Source organism: Euphorbia lathyris, chromosome 10 (assembly GCF_963576675.1).
Source record: "Euphorbia lathyris chromosome 10, ddEupLath1.1, whole genome shotgun sequence".
In the NCBI taxonomy this organism is placed as follows: domain Eukaryota; kingdom Viridiplantae; phylum Streptophyta; class Magnoliopsida; order Malpighiales; family Euphorbiaceae; genus Euphorbia; species Euphorbia lathyris.
Genome location: NC_088919.1, coordinates 15952421 through 15968902, shown reverse-complemented (window position 1 = coordinate 15968902; position 16482 = coordinate 15952421). Strand labels below are relative to the sequence as shown.

The window sequence follows — 16482 nt, the reverse complement described above, 5'->3', positions numbered from 1 at the left end:
TCAATATGAGATGAGGAGTAGGACAAAATGGAAATAGATATTTTATTCAGCCAAAACAGGGCCAGGCCCCCACTGCGACCATTATAATTAACTGCAAAACAATGCTGAAAACCAAGCAACAACTTAATTTGGGAAATCCTACTATCAGTAACTAAAGTTTCTGATAAAAACAAAAAGGCGGGACGCCTAGAGCGAACAAGGCTCTTTAGGACATTAACCGCACGCGGGTTGCCCAGGTCGCGGCAGTTCCACGCAACGCCTATCATTGCGGGCGGCGGGGCTCCCCTTGGGACCCGGCCGATAAAAGATGATTGAGTGACTCTCCAGTTGTGTCCTGACCTTGATCATGTAGAACCCCAGTGTTGGCCATTTCTGATTCCTGTTCAGCTGCTTTGCCATTCTCTGCCCTTCTTCTCTTCCTTTCATCCCCGAGGATCATCTCCGTGTCCTCTAGATTCCCAGAGGCCTGATTATTTGCGTCATTAAGCACAATCTCACGAAGCACAGCCCTATTCCGGGTCACAACCATCTCCGCCGTCTGACGGCTTCCAACATTCTGTTTACGGGGTCCTTCCTCACTTAGCGGTTTGCTGAAACGAGCAGTGTTCTCCAGCTGCAATAGGGCATCCCGCCCACAAGCCATGTCAGAGTCCTCATTCTCATCACGGAGCCATCGCTCCCCTCCCCCCATACCAGGCCTGCGTTCCGCTCGGACCCATTTTCCCCATTCTAAAACTGGTTCCTCGTTGTCATTCTCAAAACGCTTCGCGCAGTGGCTGTCTGAGTGCCCCAACAGGCCACAGAGGTAGCATAGTTGACTAGCTGATGGGATCTCATATTTAAACTGAACTACTCGGCACGAGCCGTCCCGCAGTTTTAGCTTCTTCCAACGCTTCAACGGAGACAGGATATCAATCGTAGTCCGAATCCGCATGTAATTCTTCCAGCCACCACTGTTATTCTTTACATCATATTCCAGAAAACCTCCTATGAAGTTCCCCAGCAATTCTCCTACCTTTGCAGACATATACCCAACTGGCACATCATGCACCTGAACCCAAACCGTAAGGCGATTCAGGGTAATGGCAGACGGGACCTCCCCTTCCTGGAGGTGGTGATAGACTAGAAACAATCCATCGTAGGTCCACGGGCCACCTTCTAGCACCCGCTTTAGGTCCCGAGGATGAAAGAATTGGAAGATGTATAAGCCCTCTCCTATGTCCTTGATCGTCAGACCTTTTTCAGGCCTCCAGATTGCAGCAATGCGGTTCTTCATAACCGGGAACTTGATCACTCGATCGGTCAAAAAACGACCCACAAGGCAAAACGCGTTCAGCGACGCAACTTCGGTCTCCTCAATAGGTTCCACAGGGACTTCGTCATCCTCTTCCAAGGAAAGGGAGAGGCGAGCAAAGCGAGAATCCATGGGAAAGGAGTTGGGGAGACAGGGCTTCTCACAGGGGAGAAAGACAAAAACGCCGCACTAGAAACCTTAGGTGGCTCCTATTTGGTAGCTGATTGCTAATAGTTGTTTGTATAAAATGATAAATAGTGATATAGTAAAGCCTTTTATTTAAGATTAAAGAGTAAGTAATTAATGTAAAATTGTCTTTAAAAGAAATGAAATAATAAGCTAATAGAAAAAGTTAGATTTTTAGATCCAAATTGTTTCAAATCTATTTCCACCAAACACCACCGTAGAGTTTGACAAGTCAAAACCTTTTAAGCATTTGTTTTTATTTAATGTAATGACTTATATTTAAAAAAAAATTAAAGTACCAATGTTTTTTTAGAAAATTATCGACATACAAATAGCTAAATTGATAATTCAATAAAGTTGATTTTGATACATTATAAAAAACCAAAAAAGAAAAATTACTTGTTTTCTTTTTCAAATTATTTACTTTTGAGAAAGAAGAATATGTCCTCTGCAATAGGAAAAGCATTTTTCTTGTTTATGTTTAGAACTTTTCAATTAAAAAACGTACGACCAACTGGTTGTTGATCTTTATAAAAATCACTTTTGCAGAATACCTTTTCTCCATTCTATTCTATTATTTCTTTCTTTCTTTCGCCGGCGGCCTCCACTATACATCTCTGAGGTAGTTAAATCATACCCTACAAAACGTATCACCAATTTAAGTCTAGCACCACAAATTGTACCAATTCCAACGAAATGGACCCACATAGTTGACACGTGTCATTTTCTGACTGGCTAGTTTTTCCAAATTCAACTTGTACAGACTGTACGGAAACATGTCTCCCTTCTTCTTTTCTTATGGAAATACTACATCCCCTCCCTCCTCTTCCTTGTGATTAGTATAATAAATAAATAATTTTAGTGTTTATTTAGGAGTGGAAGGCCAGTTGCTCCTATTCTCACTTTCTGTAATGGAGAATCTGTTAAAAGATTTCGAGTTGGAGCACAATCCCTCGGAGGCTGCGTTGCTCAGATGGAGGAAGGCTGTTTCCGTCGTCAAAAATCCACGCCGGAGATTCCGATGGGTTGCCGATCTCGCCAAGAGATCCGATGCTCAAAGGAGAAAACGAAGCATTCAGGTTCCTTTTTCTTTTTTCAATAATCTTTTGCTTAGCTCTTTACATTTTTCACTTCCTATTACCTGATTTATCCTGATTCACGAGTTTTAGAAAATAGTAGCATTTTCTCAGAAATAGATACTGTGAAAAGAAAAGAAAAGTCTCAGGTTCACATTTTTTTCTATATATTTTAGGTGAATGAGAGGAAATATTTTCTGTTTTTAGACATTAGAGGGAGGAAGTCTAGTCAATGAATTTGACTATTTTCTCGGGAAACAAACAGTGACACGACTGGCATTACCAATGTGAAATAAAGGAATTTTTCTGTTTACTTTTTGCTTTTCAAATTTGACGGCGTTTCCCACAACATTATGCGCACATTAGCAGGGGAGAAATTTTCTTCTTAGTTAAACTTTAGATCGGGAGCTCCTCGGCGGTCGGCAGGCACTCTTGCGCGACATAAGGAGAATTTTTTTATCTAACACTAACGTGGCGATTTAGAGAATCACGATTGTTTTGTTTTATCAATACAGTTCGTTTCACTCGCTGCCTGGGATATCCCTCCTTGCCTATGGTTGCGTTGCATCTTCCCATGAGGGGACCACTCTTCTTTATGACTTCTTTTACCAACTTGATTTATTTTTTTCCATTTATTGTGTGGTGGATCAAAAAGTTGAACTGTGTTTCAACTTTTAGCATCCGCTCCTACGTCTCGAAATTTAATGATGACAAGCTACGAAACTTCTTCGAAATTTCTCATATCTGTAGTCATTATTAAGCAAAATACAAAAGCAAATTAATGATATGCTAATAGGATCTATGTTGCGATTAATTCAACCCTATGGTAGAGAGGAAATAATTATTTAAGTGGTTATTTATTACCGTTTTTATTTGGATTTTTTTATTCTTATAATATTAATAAAAAACGGAATTTTTTTTTTCTAAAATCATAAATCCGAACAACAATAATTGAAATTATGAAAATAATTTATGTGTAACAATTCGAATCTCGAAAATGGATGATTACAAGTCGGAAATATTAAAATTTACGTTTTTTTTATCAAAGAACTCATGAAAATAATATATATTTTTGTGACGATTTTACATTTTTCGTTATAAAAAATTAAACGATTTAGTATTTTTTACCACTAAATTTTTTATAATTTTGCACTGGCCAAAATTTGGCCTAGACGGATGTTGCATCCGTTCGGCCCATGACAGGAATGGATGCCGCATCTGCCCCGTCATGGGCCGAACGGATGCAGTATCCGTTCCCGTTATAGGCTAAACGGATACGGTATTTATTTAGGCCAAATTTTTGATTCTCTTTAAAAAAAATATTCAGTTTTGAAATTTTTTATAAAAAGAATAAAATAATTTAAAAATGACGATGATAAATAATTTGAAAGCGGTAAATAAATCATTCCATTTCCATCCACTGATGGAATCAATGAATTGCTTTTATTATAGTATTTGTCCTACTTATTTCAGTGCACCTTATATGATGACAAATTTATGTATTATTATTTTAATTCGGCTTCCAGTTTTGTTTATTCGGTAATATATTCTTCACATGTGACCGTCTGTGGTGCTTTAAATGTCGTTGTCTTCTATTGCAATCTGATTTGACTTTCTGGAGCCTGATTTTTAACATCATAAAAATATTTCATAGTTGAAATCTAACTAACCATATATGCTTTTGCTATCATTTAACGGCACCAGCTTTTAAAACCTAAATCTTCATCCAACTGGGAAAGAAAGTATATTTAACTTTATACGAAGTTCTTTTTAACAAGACTATGTAAAAAAGAAAAAGAAAAACCAGCAGAAATTATTTAATACTCACCATAGCTATACATCTATAATCTTGAATGTGGTAAGCAATTGGAAAATTGGACTGTTTTAGATTTATATTTGTATTACTAGTCTATCGAGTTCTGCTAAATTCCACAATTAAATAATGTTAAGATCAGCTGTCTGAAATTTTATAAATTAAATAGTCTAGCCTGGTGGTTAGACCCATATGCTATTGTTGATGTTTTAAAGTGCATCCAAATTATGATCCTTATAGATGGTTACGATTTCACATCAACAATGGCACAAAAACTCAAGTAGATGTTCACTGTCCAACTGGCTGGGAAATTAGGTATTAAATTATTATTAATTTTAGTAAAAACTTTATAAATGAAAATTAAATAAATATGTAGATACGTGATGACCAATTGAAAGTGATTGGCAGTTGTTTCTTTTTATATTTTGTAATGGTTCTGTCAAAAGTAAGATGAGTAGGAAATACAGATTACAGACAATTGAATTAAAGAAATCGCGGTCATAAAAATTAATCAACACATAACGTATTGAGGCAAATTACTTAAAAATTATAAATGAAGTGTTTAATTTGTTTGACTTAAATATATAGAAGACTAATATTTAAAGTTTATACTCCTATACAATGCTGAGGGCGAGCCTTGGCGCAACGGTAAAACGTTGTTGCCGTGTGACCAGAGGTCACGGGTTCGAGTCTTAGGAGCGGCCTCTTGCCAATTAAATTGGCAAGGGAAGGCTTGCCCCCAATACACCCTTGTGGTGGGACCCCTCCCCGGACCCTCGCTCAGCGGGGACGCGTAATGCGACCGGGCCGCCTTTTTTTTTTACTCCTATACAATGCTAACTCGTTTCCTTTTGTCAAAATCAAGATGACTGCTTTAGGTAATAGAGATGTATACAGCTGGTAAAGTTCATAATCCTGTTGGAGAACAGAAAGAGAGATCAGTTTGTTCAGTTTGTTTATTTTGCCAATATCATGAGAACAGAATATCCATGAAATGTCTAATGAGGGTTCAACACTTGAAAATAATGGATCAGTTAGTTTCTATTTGATCTTTATACGGTGGACTCAATTTGATGAGCTTAACATAAGTCAGAAAGGCATGTGTATGAGTTGAACTTTGTTTGACAATTGAATACCTTTCCTTGAGAGTCAAGTGCTTTACATGTTTAAGCAAACCAGTCTCGTGGTTTCTTACTTTTGTATTTTTTTCCTAAGATATATTATTTCTGAATTTTTTAATATCAATTAAATGAAGTGATTTATGAAAGTTATGCATCTTAAATGGAAAACATAGTAGTGTGTCATTTCAATAATGCATATAATTTGTATACAGTTATGTATGATTGATAAATATTATACATATTGATTTTGTATTTAGTTACCACTTAGCAGTGAACATCAATCTCCAAAATGATTATTTTCAAAAGAATTGAACTCCACCTGTATAAGTTATTATGATTACTTCAGTTGGAAATTTTTGAAATGCACTTATTAGTTGGTTCATTGGATTTTCAATTAGAACCAAGTAGCACTAATTCATGCTTTTTTTTTTCTTCTTGCAATTGTTCTTTTATCTTTTTGCTAACATGTTCTGTAATCGGTTGATATGTGATTTGAGCTTCACACGTCTTAAAAAAACATTGCAAATAGGTGACTAAAAATGAATGATCTGGTTGATGAGGTTAGGTTTACACACCACATAATAAAAATTCTGATTAGAATTTATTTTGTTTGGAGCTTGGAAGACAATGCTGATGCTTTCAAGAATTACCCTACTTTTTCCACGATGATCTTGCTTGCTTAACTACCAGCCATTCTTCGATTGAGATACTTCGTCTGCTTCGTATTCTAGCTGTTAATATTGTGACTGCTGAAAATTAGACGCTAAAAATCTTAGTTAATAATGAATGCAGGAATACTTCTTATTCCATGGAAAGCACAATTTGTAATTACAAAGTAAAGCTTGGATACCATCTTAAACGTTTGATGTTCGATTTTCATTTATTACTTCTTAGTTTCTGTTACATTTAACTATTTTTGCTGATGATGGCCTTGCAGATTTCCTTATAAGTATAGTTGTAATAAATGTTATCTGTATCTAACTTATTTCGTTCTTCACTCTCCACTGTTCCTTCTCTCCTAATCACTCAATCAGGAAAAAATTCGAGTTGCTTTGTTTGTCAAAAAAGCAGCCCTGCAGTTCATTGATGGTATAATCCTCAATTTGAGTTTCCATGAAGAGTTGTATCCTTAGACCTTCTTCATTGTTCTTGTGTCTTATGTTCTTGTTTTGCTTTCTGTAGCTGCTGCTGCAGCTGATACAGTAGGTAGCTTGCAAGCTGAACACAAGCTTTCAGATGAAGTCAGAACTGCTGGTTTTGGAATTGAGCCAGAGGAACTTGCATCCATTTCTCGTGAGCATGATATTAAGGCTTTAAAAATTAATGGTGGAGTTGAAGGAATTGCACAAAGAGTCTCAACATCGCTGAAAGATGGTATCCATGAAAGCAGTATACCTCCCAGGCAACAGATTTATGGGTTCAACCGTTATCCTGAAAAACCTCCCAGAAGTTTTTGGATGTTTGTTTGGGAAGCACTGCACGACTTGACATTAATTATCCTTATGGTTTGTGCTGTGGTTTCTATAGGTGTTGGAATTGCGACTGAAGGATGGCCAAAGGGTGTTTATGATGGATTAGGAATCATAATCAGTATTTTACTGGTAGTCACGGTTACTGCTGTTAGTGATTATCGTCAGTCCTTGCAGTTCAGGGACTTGGACAAGGAGAAGAAGAAGATTTCTATCCAGGTTACAAGGGATGGGAGGACACAGGAAGTCTCTATATATGACTTGGTTATTGGAGATGTTGTCCAATTATCTACTGGAGACGTAGTTCCAGCTGATGGGATTTTTATAACAGGGTACAGCTTAGTGATTGATGAGTCAAGTTTGTCAGGAGAGAGTGAACCTGTAAATGTATATAGTGAAAAACCTTTTCTTCTTTCGGGAACCAGAGTGCAAGATGGGTCAGGAAAGATGCTAGTGACAGCAGTTGGTATGAAGACTGAGTGGGGTAAGTTGATGGAAACTTTGAATGAGGGTGGAGACGATGAGACACCATTACAAGTGAAGCTGAATGGTGTTGCTACAATCATCGGAAAGATTGGTTTGGCTTTTGCTGTGCTTACTTTTGTTGTTTTGACTGCAAGATTTCTGCTGGATAAAGTACTTAATGATGAATTCACGCATTGGTCTTCAAGTGATGCAATCACACTTCTAAACTACTTTGCTATTGCAGTAACCATAATTGTTGTTGCTGTTCCAGAAGGGTTGCCATTGGCGGTGACTTTGAGTCTTGCCTTTGCTATGAAGAAATTGATGCAGGACAAAGCACTAGTCAGACATCTATCTGCATGTGAGACAATGGGTTCTGCTACTTGTATTTGCACAGACAAAACAGGGACCTTAACAACTAACCACATGATAGTTGATAAAATATGGATATGTGGAAAATCTAAAGATGTTAATAACAATCATGGTGGAGAATTGGGATTGGAAATATCTGAAAGCGTACTGAGCTTTCTTTTTCAGGTTATATTTCAAAATACTGGTTGTGAAGTGACTAAGGATGAAGATGGAAACAAAAAAATTTTGGGAACACCAACAGAAAAAGCATTATTTGAATTTGGCTTGCTTTTGGGGGGTGATTTCGATGCACAGCACAACGAGTTTCAGATACTTAAGGTTGAGCCTTTTAGCTCAGTTAGGAAGAAGATGTCAGTGCTTGTAGCTCTTCCTGGAGGGGGCTCTCGAGCTTATCTGAAAGGTGCTTCTGAAATAGTATTAACAATGTGTGACAAAGTTGTTGATGATGCTGGAAATCATGTTCATCTCTCTGAAGAACAAGTGAGGAATCTCTCAGATGTTATAAATGGCTTTGCTTCTGAAGCTCTGAGGACCCTTTGCCTGGCTTATAAAGATCTAGATGATAATTCTGAAGGAAATAGCATCCCTGATTCTGGCTACACTTTGGTGGCCATTGTTGGAATCAAGGATCCAGTGCGGCCGGGAGTCAAAGATGCAGTTAGGACTTGCTTAGAAGCTGGAATTACTGTCCGTATGGTAACTGGTGATAATATAAATACAGCTAAAGCTATAGCCAAAGAATGTGGCATACTTACCCAGGATGGGTTGGCCATAGAAGCACAGGATTTCCGTAGCAAGACCGATGAAGAGATGAGAGAGATTATACCCAAAATTCAGGTTTCTGAATAACTTTGTTTTCTAGGATTTGATTGCTTACCAATTAGAATGCTTTCTTAACATGACATGGAAACAGGTGATGGCTCGGTCTTTACCTTTGGACAAACACACCTTGGTGACCAATTTGAGGAATATGTTTGGAGAGGTTGTGACAGTAACTGGCGATGGGACCAATGATGCTCCAGCTTTGCATGAGGCAGACATTGGACTTGCTATGGGAATAGCAGGAACAGAGGTTTGCTTGTCTACTCATTTATAATTTATATGGATCTTATAAGGAACAAATATGAATTAAGGCTTGGTTGTGATATCTCACTTTTATTCTTGTAGATTCCATTGGTTATTCTGATTGGTATCATTTTGAAATCCCAGTATTATATATGTTCCAAGCACATCGATTTTTTTTAATTGTCTATAGTTTTTTGTGTTTTTCATGTTGTTTACATTTTTCTTGACAATTTTCTTTGAATGTTATTACAGTTTATTTATATGAGACTATTGTCTTTCTCCCTATGTACATGTTTTCTGATTATAATATTCTAGATTTGAAGCTAAGGAAAAACTTAAGTGGTTATAGTTTCGTATCTGTAATGATTTATTGTAGTATGTAGGTATAATGTCCCTCCCATTGTAATGCTGTGATGTTCATTACCAGTTTTCTGCTATCTGTTAATGACTGAAATATGAGTTGTGCTGGATTGTGGATTTGAGCGAGGATCTAGTTTTTATAGGTCAAATAGATAGTTACATTTTAAGCTTATCTTTTGGAAGATGTGAATTTAATGCTCTCTCTTTCCCTTTCTCTCCTTAACGTGCTTGTTTTACCTTTATGCGTATGAACCTTATTCATGCATACTGTTTTCAGGTTGCTAAAGAAAATGCTGATGTCATCATAATGGATGACAATTTTTCGACCATTGTGAATGTGGCTAAGTGGGGGCGTTCAGTCTATATAAACATTCAAAAGTTTGTGCAGTTCCAGCTAACAGTTAATGTGGTAGCACTTATAATCAATTTTGTTTCTGCATGCATATCAGGTGTGCTGGTTTACGAGGCTTTTGTCAATTTAGATCATGAAGGCATTATTGCTGAAACAGAGTAACAATTGCTATCTTTTCTTATATATATATATTTCAGGGACTGCTCCCCTAACAGCTGTGCAACTGCTTTGGGTGAACATGATAATGGACACTCTTGGGGCCTTGGCACTGGCTACAGAACCTCCTGTTGATGAATTGATGAAAAGGCCTCCTATAAGGAGGGGTGAAAGCTTCATTACGAAGGCAATGTGGAGGAATATATTTGGTCAGAGCGTTTATCAACTGGTTGTCCTTGGAGTTCTCAATTTCGATGGGGAGCGTTTGTTGGAACTCAGTGGTTCAGATGCTACAGATATTGTCAATACTTTGATATTCAACTCTTTTGTGTTTTGCCAGGTCTGATACTTCCTTGACTCTACTACGTTGCTCTTCTGTACCTACATTTGTAATTAAGCATAGCGTTATGTTGTTTTGGGTGGCAGGTTTTTAATCAAATAAACAGCAGGCAAATAGAGAAGATAAATATATTCCGAGGGATGTTCAACAGCTGGGTATTCTTAGCAGTTATGGTATCAACAGTGACATTCCAAGTAATCATAGTGGAGTTCTTGGGAGCTTTTGCAAGCACAGTACCTCTAAGCTGGCAAATGTGGGTTTTTAGCGTCGTAATAGGAGCAATTAGCATGCCTATTGCAGTTGTCGTAAAGTGCATTCCAGTCGAAAGAGGCATCGCTAAGCACCATAGCGATTATGTTGCTCTCCCCTCTGGTCCAGACCTCGCCTGAAAACAAGTAAGTTTTACCTTTCCAATGCAATAAAAGGCGCAATGGTCTTAAATTCGTAATGCCCTGAATATATGCTTCATGTTTTGTTTTGGCAGGAAATTTTTTTCATGGAATTTGAAGACACTGTTACCTACCATTTTGATAATTGGCCTTTTTTGTTTAAATGAGTAGAATTTCACAAACTTTTATTCCAAGGAACATGCCAGTTTTCCTATCCTGTTTCCATATCAACTTTTCTTTGAGATACTGCTACGCCCGGCCCATTGCATATCAAGCAACATTAGAAGATGCGGAACAAAAAAGAAAAAAGAGTAAATGTTACTATAATCATTTTTTTTTTCTATAATGTTATAACGTGGACATGACTTGAATCTCTTTACATGTCACCTTTAATAGAAATCGTAAAATTACAGGTGACTTGTGTACATATTATACGAATGCAAAATAGATATTGGATCAAGTTTTTTTTTTTTTTTTTGTTTTTAATAAGGAATGCCATAGAAAACAATAGAATATATAAATATTCGAATTCTAATAGAATTCAAATCGAAATAGAATATATAAAATCGAAATGCAATAGAAATCTAAAATATATAATATAAAATAATTAATAAATATAGAATATTAGAGATGAGAGAAAAGAGGGAGAAGGTGGTGGTATTTTTAGTACAATTCCATTGATGAAAAAAAGAATCCTTAGAGCCTTGATGAAGACATACGTTCACTACAGACAAAATGGCTCAAGTAACTAACAAAGGAGAAAAGCTCAATAAGACAATAAAGCAGAAAAATATTCCTTTTTCTATTCTTAATACTCCCCTCAAGTTGATTTTTAATTCAAATCTTCAAAATTTAACTTACAAACCCGAATCCATTAGAGATGCTCTTAGTATGAATAAAATCAATAAAGTCAGTTACAACGGATGTAATTTACCCCAAAAATAACATAAATATCTAAAAATTATTAAATCATCATTAAGAGGTAGTAAAGTATATATGTAATCCACAAACGCGACATAAAAACAATAATAAACATGATTATAATACAATTTCTTTTTTAAAATTCAATCATAGTTAACACTAACCTGATAATTAAGATAAGTAGATGACACGAACATGATCCACTTGTATGAATTGTCATCCCTACTAAATTGGACTAGAAAGAAAGAAAAAAGCAAAGTAGATAATCAGATGAAAAAGAACTTGTTGTTTTGATAAATTTGGAATTAGTGGTAAATGTCCCAACCCAAGAATTGTTCCATAGAATTAGTGATTGGGAAAAATGAATTTGCTCAAGCAGAAATGATGATTATACTGGAGAATATGTAAAATAAATACAACATCATAATCTTCTTTCTGAAGTTTAAATAATGTGGATCTTGCCAATATAATTTCACTAACCCCTACAAGGAAATTCAAAATAAAATTCATTCATCTAAATCTTCTCTTTGCTTCTCCATAACCAACTACCCCGAGTACTGTCATCGTGTAACCCGCGATGCCCACGAATGTTACCGGATTCCTGAAGATGAAAATTGAGATCACAACAGCTACAGCACCTTTTGCATTCCCTAATACCTGTTCATATTATTCCAAATAAATTAACTTCATCTTCAAGCACCACAAGATTTAAATATATGTCTACTTGTTTCAACCTATTCAATTTGTGCTGGAGTTGCCATGATTTGAAGGCAGAATTAGCCCCGAACCTTTGAAATTCAGCCCCCGCCATCACACATTACGATTAAGTGGTGCATCTGCCTGGCGGTTGGGGCTAAATTTCAACAATGATCGAAGCACAATGGCTATAGTCAAACCATATGATCATGACCTTGTGATATGCGGAACCGAGTGTAAATGGGCATGATGATTATGACAATTCTATACTATTCAATGCAAGACTAGAATAATATGGTTTCAGTAATTTTCAAAGCAACAAACCGAACCTGAAGTGTCAAGGCGCTTGTGTGCTTAGTAACCAAGAAATTGGTCAAATTAGCTGAGTAAGCCATGGTTGAATTAAGAAACAGCAATAACCACATAAACTTATGTTCCGTTCCGAGATTTAACGTATAGTCGATCACACCAGGCTCCATTATAATTGCTGCAGGCAACAATGCTAAAACTGCAATTGGGGACATATACAACAGCAAATTCATCGAGTTCAATTTTTCACTGCAATGCAAACAAAAACATAAGGTGGCAACCAAAATATGTTCACTAAACTCATTAATTCATTTTTCTACAAACTATTAGTTAGTCCAAATCCCGTCCTTGGTAATTTAGTCATCATAGATTATTTCCATAGAAGGACTTGAGCTTCATATAAAATCATTCTGTATGTCGCGAAACTGTAACGCATATATATGTACTTTGACCAATCATTTTCACCTACAGTATCAATGGCTATTTGAGGACTAAAGTGTGACACGAACACATCAATAACTCAATCTAAAATTAACATATAAAAGAAAAACTCCAACATGATCTTTCATTTCAGAAATGCCTGTTCAAATGCATCCAGATAGAGAGAGACAAAAAAAAGGACATCAAAATGCTAGTAAGGCTCGTTTCTTAAATTCTCGGGGGAAAAAGACGAGAAACTTCATATTGAGATGAAAATACGTTTTAAAATAATCAACTTAAAGAAAAAAAATGCACTTACGCTTCAGAAGAAAGCAAAATTCCCTGAAGTACGGTTTTAAAGGCTCTTGCAGCAGTTGCACTAATGCACATAATAAACCCATACAAGTGAAAACTTGGCTCACCCTGCCACCAAAGAAACCAAATTAAAGCTTCAGCCTCTCCTGTGATTAGAACTAAGTATGTTAAGTGTTAGTCAAGTTTATAATGTAAAAAATTTGCAAGATGAAGCCATAGTTATTAAAGGTGCAGTAAGGTGCCATGGTCCAGAAGCCTGCCTAGACACACGCCTGTGCGACGCAAGGCGCACTAAAAAAAATATATATATATATAAAACTGCGCCTAGGTGCACCTCCCAAGGGGCTAGGCTCAAAAAGGCGCGCTCAGGCGAGCATCTCTTTAATAGAGCCTGCCTTTTGGCTTCACAGGCATGCCTTTGATAACTATGGACAAAACATAATGAAACTTGCAACGCTTACTAAAATTACACACAAAAATGAAAGCTAATATAAACATCCACACAACCCATGTTTGAGCCGGTATCATGAAGTTAACATGGTAAAAATATAAAGTAAAGAGTAGAGTGAGGGCAAGGGTGAAGATTAATAAATTGCAACAACTATTAAATAACAGCAGCTGAATCAACCATTAGCTCTTTGAAGTGTAGAAAAAAGAAAATCATTTAAACTAGCTAGGTTAGGACATACCACCATAAGCACACTGAAACAATATACTATTCTACTACACAGCTGGAGATCAATAAGGAATAGAGAAAATTAAACTGATAATACAGAAAAACACAAGCCATTTGACATGAATTTTAACAAGAAGTATTGAAGGTACGAGGTATCTAAAGAATAAGTTGCAGCATTGCATCTAATCTTCTCCTCGTAACATTTCGGTACAATTGTGCTATACTCTGTCTTCCAGAGCCAAATGACTCAACACATTTAAGTTTCTTGCTGCCATTTACACACCCAGTACTTATTAGAGACAGTAAAATTTATATGTAAGCATTACTCTATTAACCAAAATTTACTATCATCTATAGTTCTCCAGCTTAATGTCCGCCCCAATTATGATCACATATAACTATTTGTTCCATTACATAAAACAAACAGAAAACGCCGTCTAAATATGGTAATATCTACCAACCTATGTTGCACGGACATAGACACGGATTGGGACACGGAAACAGATGCGGAAACGTTATTTCTAAAACATAAACTTCATAAAATAGCATTCAAACGAAAACAGATGCGGACATGAATCGCAGAAACGCTAATAAAGAGGAGTGTCAGTGCAACATAGCTACCAACAACCAAATCTTCTATATTCACTTTTAGCTCTGCCATTTCCTAATGCCCTACTCCAAGAATAAAGATAAACTTGTCAAGACATTCTATAATAAAAAAAGTTATGATTTGTTTTTAAGCTTCTATTTCAGATGCTAATCAACATTTGAGTCATCATTGTGAAGCTCCAAAAGAGTAGAAATGCAACATCATCAAACAACTGCTATAAACAGATCATATGAGGTACTTATTACAATGGAAAGAAGCAATTAGCACAGAGCCACAAATGGAAACCAGATCTCAGATCCAAATCAATTAGGCATTGTATAAATCTGGAAAATCAAATCAAAATCAGGCAAAAAGGGAAACACAGATCAAAAAAAGGAAAGAGAGAAAAATACGTACCCCACTAGCAATAATCACACCAGTAACAACAGGGATAAGAGCAGTATAAGTAAGCCAAGCTTCCCTCTTGAATGTCATCAAATAAGCAAAAACAGCAGTGAAAAAGGGAGTGGTAGCACCGACAGCCTGATTAAAGGAAACAGGCAAATACCTGAGGGAAATATTCCCACCCACAACTGACCCACAAAACACAATACTCAATGTCGCAATCTTCAGGAGCTGAGGCCTCGATTTCACTGCCTGAAGAGGCACAATTTTGAAAAATACAATAGAAAAATAACTGTAAATAGCACAGGCGGACATATGACACATTGTGAGGAAAATTGGGAATTTGAAACCATAGTTTGAGAGCAAGAATTTGTTGAGAAGCAAAACGCCAATGTTAGATGAGTACCAGAGGATGATTAGGGAAGCAACGAAAATGGCTGGATTGTTTGAGGAGGAAGAAGAAGACGAAGAAGAAGGAGAAGACGACGCCATTGTGATTGGATTTACGGGTTGTGATCTAATCTGATGAGCTTCATCAATGGCGAATTAACAGTAATGGGGTTTTAATTTGGTGGAAAATAGATAGAGAGTGAGTGATTGAGTGAGTAATTTATGGGGTGATGCGTCAAAACTCAAACTTTGGACATCTTAAACTCTAATGTCTGGTATTATGTTGCTCTTACCATTTCATGTCCCAATCTTTTGCATTTAATCAATAACAGTACTAAATTAATATTTATAATCTCCTATCTAAAAATTAAAATAATATTTAAATCAATCCATACTTTATTTTTATTAAATTCTGTTAGGAAATATTCTAATAGTATTAAAATAGATTTTTAACTCAATTTTCAGTATATACAACAAATTTTAACTAAAAAAAAAAACTCAAGTATTGGATCTGTTCTTAGCATGGTGCAAAATCCAAAAAGGATGGATAAAACTATGGAGTTTAGTTTGAAGTTTTTCCTATGAAGATTTGCTACTAAGATGTTGCCTACTCAAATTCGTTTCATTGGGAAGGATATTAGGGGGCATTTGCTTCGCGTAGGGATAGCGAAATGGAATCAAAAAAGGAAAACAAGGAGAAATGAGTGGAATGACTCTGAATTCCCTTTTCTATTTGTTTCAGTTCCAGAAATGGAATGATATTCCTCGATTCCCTTTGTGACTGTTTGATTCAAATGAGCTAATAAACTAAAGTTTTTAACGACAATTTTCATACATTCGTGTATAGTAAATTAATCACATGTAAATATAAGAATTAAAATCAATTACTTCAACCATTAAAATCAAAAGATGATGTAACACATGAAACTGAAATAAAATTAATCGTATTTACATTCTATTTTAAAGAGAAAATAATAATTTTAAAATAATTAAAAATAATACTAAAACTGAATAATATGAAAAAGAAAAAAAATTGGTCAAAATTGTTTTTTAGGGCAAAAAAGTAAAAATAAATAAATATAAGGATCAAAAGTGAAATTAGTGTAGGGATAAAAAAATATAAAAAAATAAGTATACTGATCAAAATAAAAATAAAAAAGTAAAATTTAATTAAAAATATTTTTTAAGGAAAAAACTTAGAAATATATAAGTAAAAGGATCAAAAGTGAAATTAATCTAAGGATAAAATAAGTAAAAGTAAATAAATATATCAACTAAAATAAAAATTGAAAGTAAAATTGAG

General features: G+C 35.7%; 2 protein-coding genes across 3 annotated transcripts; one reads left to right on the top strand and one right to left on the bottom strand.

Moving 5' to 3' along the window:
- The first annotated feature begins 1973 nt into the window (after positions 1-1973).
- On the top strand, positions 1974-10918 carry LOC136209282 (calcium-transporting ATPase 4, plasma membrane-type-like). 2 transcript variants are annotated; one of them, XM_066000708.1, is made up of 9 exons: positions 1974-2246; positions 2354-2559; positions 6525-6579; positions 6673-8633; positions 8710-8868; positions 9499-9670; positions 9771-10069; positions 10156-10464; positions 10554-10918. In XM_066000708.1, the coding sequence occupies exons 2-8, from the start codon at positions 2392-2394 to the stop codon at positions 10456-10458; spliced, it is 3117 nt and encodes a 1038-aa protein (XP_065856780.1). In that variant the 5' UTR covers positions 1974-2246; positions 2354-2391; the 3' UTR covers positions 10459-10464; positions 10554-10918. The 2 variants fall into 2 exon arrangements, with proteins under 2 accessions (XP_065856780.1, XP_065856779.1); XM_066000707.1 differs by having other exon boundaries at positions 1974-2559.
- A 746-nt stretch (positions 10919-11664) lies between these two features.
- On the bottom strand, positions 11665-15480 carry LOC136209951 (UDP-URONIC ACID TRANSPORTER 1-like). Its single transcript, XM_066001586.1, has 4 exons — positions 14802-15480; positions 13124-13227; positions 12405-12633; positions 11665-12036 (listed from the first exon to the last, which is right to left on the bottom strand). Exons 1-4 carry the CDS (start codon positions 15279-15281, stop codon positions 11890-11892), a joined length of 960 nt encoding a protein of 319 aa, XP_065857658.1. The 5' UTR covers positions 15282-15480; the 3' UTR covers positions 11665-11889.
- Between the last annotated feature and the right edge of the window lie 1002 nt (positions 15481-16482).

Excerpts from the sequence above, each read along its gene's own strand:
- LOC136209282 (XM_066000708.1), top strand. The coding sequence starts at position 2,392 with ATGGAGAATCTGTTAAAAGATTTCGAGTTGGAGCACAATCCCTCGGAG. Across the intron at positions 2,560-6,524 it reads GGAGAAAACGAAGCATTCAG|GAAAAAATTCGAGTTGCTTT; the intron begins GTTCCTTTTTCT and ends TCACTCAATCAG. Across the intron at positions 8,634-8,709 it reads AGATTATACCCAAAATTCAG|GTGATGGCTCGGTCTTTACC; the intron begins GTTTCTGAATAA and ends ACATGGAAACAG.
- LOC136209951 (XM_066001586.1), bottom strand. The coding sequence starts at position 15,281 with ATGGCGTCGTCTTCTCCTTCTTCTTCGTCTTCTTCTTCCTCCTCAAAC. Across the intron at positions 12,634-13,123 it reads ATTTTGCTTTCTTCTGAAGC|TGAAAAATTGAACTCGATGA; the intron begins GTAAGTGCATTT and ends TTTGCATTGCAG. Across the intron at positions 12,037-12,404 it reads CAAGCGCCTTGACACTTCAG|GTATTAGGGAATGCAAAAGG; the intron begins GTTCGGTTTGTT and ends TAATATGAACAG.